Source organism: Gossypium arboreum, chromosome 7 (assembly GCF_025698485.1).
Source record: "Gossypium arboreum isolate Shixiya-1 chromosome 7, ASM2569848v2, whole genome shotgun sequence".
Classification (NCBI taxonomy): domain Eukaryota; kingdom Viridiplantae; phylum Streptophyta; class Magnoliopsida; order Malvales; family Malvaceae; genus Gossypium; species Gossypium arboreum.
Window position 1 is genome coordinate 104,025,934 of NC_069076.1, and position 8,029 is coordinate 104,033,962.

An 8,029-nucleotide genomic window follows, 5' to 3' on the forward strand; every position below is an offset into this window, starting at 1 on the left:
TTATTGTAAATGCATGAGGATATGAATTCGAGTGTTCTGAAATGCATTTTCTTCTTATTTATGGGTTGGGATGGGGTATGGGTAATTATAGGCATTGTCTTAAAAAAATCAGATATAATCAGAACCTATAATAAGATTATTTAAAAAATAATAATATAATCACATGAGATTCGACTTATTTGAATCTTCACACATAAAACATCATTCACAGCCATAGTTAACTAATGTCTAATGACTATAGACAAAGTAGAAATTTGGTTTACAACTCTTTCAAACTCTTAAATACTTGATAAACGATAATTTGAATAAATGAATGTTTAAATAAATAAATACATCTTAAAAATTGTGATGCAATCAAATTCGATTAATCGATTCAATTTGTTGATTATAGAATTATTCGATTTAACGATTAAATTAGAAAACCAATTAAAAACAACTCCAAAAATTTAGTTCATTTTACCTTTAAATTTTTTAAAATGTATTTTCCTTAAATCTTTTTTTAACTTTATATTTTTAAAAATAATAAAATTTCAAATAATTTAATGGTAAAATTCATTTTTGCCTCCTAAATTTTATATTTAATTTTTAGTCTTTTCAAAAACAAAAAAATTATAATTTAATCTCTTGAGAAATTATAAAATTTTACTGTACTAAAATTATATTTTAATTTTCTAAAAATTATTATTTAAATATATCCTTTTAAAAAAATCAAACTTCAATTTATATTCTCAATTATATTTTAAAACACTTTTATCCCTATAATTTAAGATTCAAATATTAAAAACGAATTTATTAAGAAGAGCAGCCATTAAGGATGAAGCTAGAAAATTTTTCGCTCACAAGAACTAAAATATAATTTTATCATTTTAATAACTCATATGTTTTAATTTTTAAAAGAATATATTAAAATTTTACCTTTTTACTAAGCTAAAGTGTAATTTTAATATATATTAATTTAAAATCTTATAAATTATAAAAGAACTAAAAAATTACATGTCGCCTATTAGGAGAAGGGGGCAGGGTCATCCCTGTTACCAACCCGAACATAAAATATAAAAAAAAATAAAAAGAAAAAGAAAGAAAATGAAATGGATGGGTTAGTTAATGCAAATGAGGGAGACACCCCGCGTGTGCTTTTTCTATTAAAAATAAAAGATCACAAAAAGGAAAGATTAGGAAATGAAGGAAAGCTGTAAAACGCGTTTTCGCGCCTATCCATTTAAAGCAAACAGGATGGATAGATAGATAGATATACTCTCTCTTTAATTTAGGGCCTTTATTTATTGCCTTTGAAAAAGAAGCCATTCGACGTTACACTTCATGTTTTCTCTTTTTTAGATATTCCATAATTATATTAAATTTCAGGTTAAATTTCATAATTAACCCTTTTCTTTTATAAGTTTTTATTTATTTTTTTAATTTTAAAATAAGATTTAATAATACATGATTAAATCTCAAACTTTGTTTATGGAGCTTCCCATCACCATCGTACTAAATAATTGTCCTAAATAATATCACGCTATGCCATACTTATGATATGGGTGAAATTTTTTATATAGTAAATATATTTAGTAAAAGGTTTAAGAATCAAGTGAAGATTTGGTTAGAACGATTAGAATAAATCTTAAAACTATATATGAAATTTAGTCAAATGTGCAATATTATCAATATAGTACCATTTTGTGTTTACGTATTGCATATATAGATAATTATATTTATTTAATATGAAAAGAAAGTTATACGTTTATTTAAATGTGTATAACTGAATCATAATTAAAATTACATGTGTACACTTGATCCACGATCAAAGTTTCGTGTATAATTGTATAAAATTAAAATTCATGTATCAAATTGCATATTAGATCAATGCTCTCAAATAAAAATATATAAAAAAACAAAAACTCTCTAATTATAATATAACTTAATTCTTAAATAGAGATGTATTTTAGTCATAAGATTAAATACAATATGGATAACTTTTAAAGTATTTTAGTCAATTTCAATTAAATTAATGATTGGTAGACTCGTGACATTAACTTAGTCAAGACCTTAAACACAATATAGATTAGTCCAAATAAAAATAACCAAAATCACGTATTACAAAATACGATGAATTGACCAGGATAAAACTTGAACAAGACTCACATATGATATATATGCTTTAAACTATAATAAATATGAAAAGAATACACACGTAATTTACATAGAAGGAGACTTAAACATAGACTATCAAAGTCCCAAGACCTAAATCTTGCAAAAAATAAAACACCCTTTTCTACATAGAAATTCAACCAATGTTAATAAAAAAATGTAAAATTTAAGTAGTTTATACACTTATATAAATTTTTTATAATTAATATTTTAACAATCCAACATTCATATTTTTTTCAACAAACTTTCACTTTTTATGTTTATATATATTTTAATAATTAATATATATTTTTTCATATTTTATGTTCCATTCATATAGATAATACATGTCAAAGTTTGAGTAAATTAAAAATATTTAACTATCTATTTTACATAAAAAATTAACCATTAAATATACATGTGAACAAAAATAGTATTTTGGTTTGATATGATAGAAATGTCGGATAAATTAGAAAACTTACATGCATGACAAGTATAATTTATATTGATAAATCCAACAATTAAAAATTCTTAAAATATTAATCATATAAAAATTATAAAAGTGCTAAAACTACTTAAATTTTACATCAATATAATGAATCTCTCCCAAATCTTTTTTTTTTATACTGTGCCATAACTATCAATAATCTTTCAATCCTTAAAGTGAAAGATGTTAAGTTTTTAAACCGTAAAAACCCATATCCTTTAAATTGTTACAACAGTAAATACTATTTTTTTAATTTTTAATTTAATACATGAAAAAGGCTGAAAAGTGTATATTGAAATGCAATTAATGTCGTTTTTAATGGGTCTTCTTCGGGAAGCAATAGTTAGGCATGGGTCAATAACATTTTTTTCTCTCTCTATATAACTGTTTGATTGTGCTTGTCTTTTAATTATTGGGAATTATGATGGAATCCTTTGTTGAATTCAATTTTTTCTTATATTATCTATAGTAAAAGTTATATATTTTGGTATTTAAAGATAACAATATTAACTTTTTAAAAATTAATTAAGGTTTTAGGTTGATTTGATGAAAATTAATTATTAATATAATTAGATTTGAATTCTCATTATTTTTTAATAGACTAAATTAAGTGTTAATTTTAAATTTATTTAATTTGTTATTATAACTTAATGACTATGATTTTTTCAGCTTTTAGGGTTGATTTGATGAAAATTAATCGTTAATATGTTGATTAATCAATTTTCACCAAATCAACCATAAAGCTGAATTAAACATTAAAAGTTAACACCACTAACTTTAAGTATAAAAATGTATAATTTTTGACAAGCACAAGTACTATATTAGAAAAAGTGTTAAACTCAAGTGCTAAATGATGTATTAAGTTTTTTTTTTTTATTCTATACTTAAAGGTAAAGGAAATTATTTTGCAAATGTGAATGATTAAATTTAACTCTTTTAAGAGGTTAAAGACCAAAAATTAACTAAAAACAGAATGAGGAGAAAATTGATAAAAAGGATAAACATTTATAGCTAAGTTTGAAATTATACAAAACTAATATCATCTTGAGCAATGGGCACGCGCACACAGGACTCGATGCCCCTCGTTCGGATATTTAAGCAACAAAATAATTATAAAAAAATGCTTTATTATTATTTTTTTAGAGTAAAAATGCTTTATTATTATTTTTTCCTTCACCACCGACACCAAGCATAAATAGACCACCCAATACTGTCAGTGAGACGGAAACCATGACTTAAGCCACCTCCCCCCCCCCCCCCCCCAATGTTAGCCTCATCTCCACGATTCAACGTCCCCTATTTAATTCCTTCACCTACCTATCCAACTCTCTAATCCTCGCCATATATATATATTTGCCTTTAAATCTTCTTCACTACATACTAATCTCATTTCTTCACCTCTAAGTGTTTACCTATACATATATGTAACATCTTCAATCTTTGTTTCCCCAAATTACCATGCCAAAGCCATTCCATTTGTTGGTATTCTTCCTTGTTGCTCTTTGTCTATGCACCAATTCAAATGCCAGCAGTAGTACTAATGAGTTCCTTGAAACTGAGTGCTTGAAAGTACCAGCAACTGAGTTTATAGGTTCTTTGAAAACCACCATTGATGCTATACGAAAAGCTACCTCTGTTGTTTCTCAATTTGGTGGCTTTTTTCATGATTTTCGTCTCTCTAATGCCATTTTTGATTGTCTTGATCTGCTCGACTCTTCTGCTGATGAACTAAGTTGGACCATGTCTGCTTCCCAGAATCCTAATGGTAGTACTTCTTAACTTTTTTGTGATTACATGCAACTTTTCTGTGGAATATCATTCAATCTCAACTATGTTTTTTTGCAGCTAAAGATAACAGTACTGGTGATCTAAGTTCTGATTTAAGAACATGGTTAAGTGCTGCAATGGTTAACCAACAGACATGCATTGATGGGTTTGAAGGTACAAATAGCATGGTCAAAACTGTAGTATCCGGTAGCTTGAACCAAATCACTTCACTGGTTCGTAATCTTCTCATCATGGTGCACCCTGGTCCTAATTCCAAGTCCAACGGTACCCGTAATGGCAGCCAAAAAGGTGGTGGTGGTGGGGGTCATCCAGGCCAGAACCGGTTTCCGGTATGGTTCAAAAGGGAGGATCGGAGATTGTTGCAAATAAATGGGGTAACAGCAAATGTTGTGGTGGCAGCAGATGGGAGTGGGAATTTCACACGCATAATGGATGCTGTGGAGACAGCACCAGATAAGAGTATGAACAGATATGTTATTTACATTAAGAAGGGTTTATATAAAGAGAATGTGGAGATCAAGAAGAAGAAATGGAACCTTATGATGATCGGTGATGGAATGGATGTCACTGTAATATCTGGGAATCGTAGCTTCATTGATGGATGGACCACATTTCGATCTGCAACATTTGGTAAGTCAAGTACTGTGAATCATTTAGCACTGGACTTGGTTTAATTGGTTGCATTTTGCTAGAGTTTTAAATGCACAATCATGAAATCCCTTAATGGAACTTCAATGCAGGGGCTGATCCTATTTCCCCTATCGATCTACCAATCAACATCTTTTAGGGCGTAGCTTGAGTTTGGGGTCATTACTTATTGCATCTAGATTGCTGAGGTTTATTTAATTTAATCCAAACTCGAAAAATTAATAATTTTTTTGAATTAACTTAATTTGATCATAAATCATAAAAAGACTTGAGGTTGAAATGCCATTAATCAGAAATTGACCTATACTTGAAGACAAAAATGACCCAAAAAGATCCAAACTCAGAATAACATAAAACTTTTAAAACCTAAAACGACGTGAACCCGAAATGATTAGATGGAGTCCGAAATAACTTAAACCCAAAATCAATTCAAACCTAAAATGAGTTTGAAAATTTTAAAACTTGATCTTGAAATAACATTTTAACCCAAAATGACAAACTCAAAATGAACAGAGTTAAAAATAATCTGAATCTAAAATTCACTTAAACTTAAAAAACTCAAATTAACCATAAAATTTATTCAAATTTATGTATTCGAAGTTAACCTGTCCCGCCCAATTGATAAATCCATCCTGGCCTAATTGGGCTTGTAAACTTTTGGACACCCAAGGAGCCTTACCCTGCATGATTTAATCATATGGGAACTATGATGTTGTCTCTAAAACTTTATTTGTTTTTCAGTTTTCACCATAATATATATGATGAAAAGGTTTCTTTATGATAATCATGACATTGTTATGGTGCATCATGCATAGTTATTTTCCATATTGTCATCATTGTTATGTTCTGTCCTGAAACCTGCAGCTGTAAGTGGAAGAGGGTTCATAGCAAGAGACATAACATTCGAGAACACAGCAGGTCCCCAAAAGCACCAAGCGGTAGCGTTACGGTCCGACTCGGACCTCTCAGTTTTCTTCCGATGTGCAATCAAGGGATACCAAGACTCGCTCTACACCCACACGATGCGTCAATTCTACAGGGAATGTAAGATCACCGGCACTGTAGACTTCATATTCGGCGACGGCGCGGTTTTGTTCCAAAATTGCCAAATCTTAGCCAAGCAAGGCTTACCAAGCCAGAAAAATACCATCACCGCGCAAGGTCGCAAAGACCCGAACCAACCGACTGGCTTCTCCATCCAGTTCTGCAACATCTCGGCCGATACAGACTTATTACCTTCAGTTAACTCCACTCCTACATACTTGGGAAGACCATGGAAACTATATTCAAGGACCATTATCATGCAATCCTACATTAGTGATGCCATAAGGCCACAAGGGTGGCTTGAATGGAACCAAGATTTTGCCTTGGATACATTATACTATGCCGAGTACATGAATAATGGGCCAGGGGCTAGCCTTAGTGAGCGAGTTAAGTGGCCTGGTTACCATGTTTTAAATAACTCAGCTCAAGCTGTTAATTTTACAGTAGCTCAATTCATTGAAGGAGACTTGTGGTTGCCGTCAACTGGTGTTAAATACACTTCAGGATTTGGGGTATAAATATATATAACTTTATTTATGTATTTTCCGTCAACTGGTGTTAAATACCTTCTGCAATCTAATATATCTTGTTACTGCAAAGTGGAAGGGAATTAAAGAGATATATATATATATATCGTATGGGACTTGCTTTGGTACCTGCATGGCCAAAGGATACTCGGCTGGAGACTGCAATAAAGACTGCATGATACCGTAAACAGTGGAGACTGTCAAAGACACCCACCACAGCAGCAGCTCCACTTTCTGCAAGTTTGGATGGCTACCACTTTGTTTTCAAAGCTTAGCACCAAAGAAAATAAGGAAAAAAGAAAAAAAAATACTGGGGTTTTCTTTGATGGTAAGCTTTGGGCACAGAGGGGCAGCACATCCAAACTTGCAAAATGTGGAGATGCTGGTGTGGTGGGTGTCTTTGACAGTCTCCACCACTGATTCCTGTATCACGCAGTCTTTAATGCATTCTTCAGGCGATTTTGGCCATGTAGGTACCAAAACAAGTCCCGTACGATATATATATATATATATATATATATATATATATATATATATATATATATCTTTAATTCCCATTCTCATTGCACTAACAAAATATATTAAATTTGTAGATGATTGTTTTGTATTGCATAAGATAGAGTTTATATAAACTTTATGTAGGAGACAATGTCATATTCTCCCATATGTTGATGCTTTACCAAATATTCCATTTGTAGTTGTTTGTATCATATGAGAAATGTTAGGAACTTCATTGCAATTATGCTTGGAATGTTATAGAAACCAAATGCCAAACTTCCCTGCCAAGGATCACTTTATTTAGTGTAAAAAAAAAATTGTTAGATTTTTAGTTTTTAGATGAGATAAATTTTATAAGTATGAAATTTGTTTCGATATATAATGTTGTATATGAATTTTAATTTTATGTAATTTTATATATTAGATTTTGATATGATTCAATTTTTATTAACAACTAACATCATTATTCATATAACACCATTTTATATAAAATAAATACTATTATCGATATATGACATTTTGATCGGACTCAATTTTCATTAACAACTAACATCATTAAATGACGAATTCCTATTTTAGTCCCTCTCAAATGTAATTATTTAATATCATCTCTTTTACCTTTTTATTAAATGAAAAATTACATTTTGTCCTCTTTCAAAAGTTAAAATTTTAATTTAAGCCATTTCAAAACAAAAGTTTTAGCTTTGCCCCTCGATTTTATTTCTTATTTTTAAATTTTATCTCAAATCTCATACAATTCATGGCTTAGAACTTGAAAAAATAATTAAATTAATATGAAACATCATGTTAAGTAATTTAAGACTTGAAAGGAAAAAATATTGCGTGCTAAATTTGTTTAATCGTAATCAAATTAATAGAATGTGTAAATTATGAGAGCCAAATTTGT

The 8,029-nt window shown here is 29.6% G+C and overlaps 1 protein-coding gene across 1 annotated transcript; it reads left to right on the forward strand.

Moving 5' to 3' along the window:
* The first annotated feature begins 3,842 nt into the window (after positions 1–3,842).
* LOC108455703 (pectinesterase/pectinesterase inhibitor PPE8B-like) lies at positions 3,843–7,398 on the forward strand. Its single transcript, XM_017754240.2, has 3 exons — positions 3,843–4,382; positions 4,463–5,035; positions 5,918–7,398. The coding sequence occupies exons 1-3, from the start codon at positions 4,076–4,078 to the stop codon at positions 6,613–6,615; spliced, it is 1,578 nt and encodes a 525-aa protein (XP_017609729.1). The 5' UTR covers positions 3,843–4,075; the 3' UTR covers positions 6,616–7,398.
* Positions 7,399–8,029: the final 631 nt, after the last annotated feature.

What these genes read in the sequence shown, in the direction of transcription:
- LOC108455703 (XM_017754240.2), top strand. Translation starts at nt 4,076, where the DNA reads ATGCCAAAGCCATTCCATTTGTTGGTATTCTTCCTTGTTGCTCTTTGT. An exon ending in TGCTTCCCAGAATCCTAATG is followed by an intron (nt 4,383 to 4,462) that starts GTAGTACTTCTT and finishes GTTTTTTTGCAG; the next exon opens with CTAAAGATAACAGTACTGGT. An exon ending in ATTTCGATCTGCAACATTTG is followed by an intron (nt 5,036 to 5,917) that starts GTAAGTCAAGTA and finishes TGAAACCTGCAG; the next exon opens with CTGTAAGTGGAAGAGGGTTC.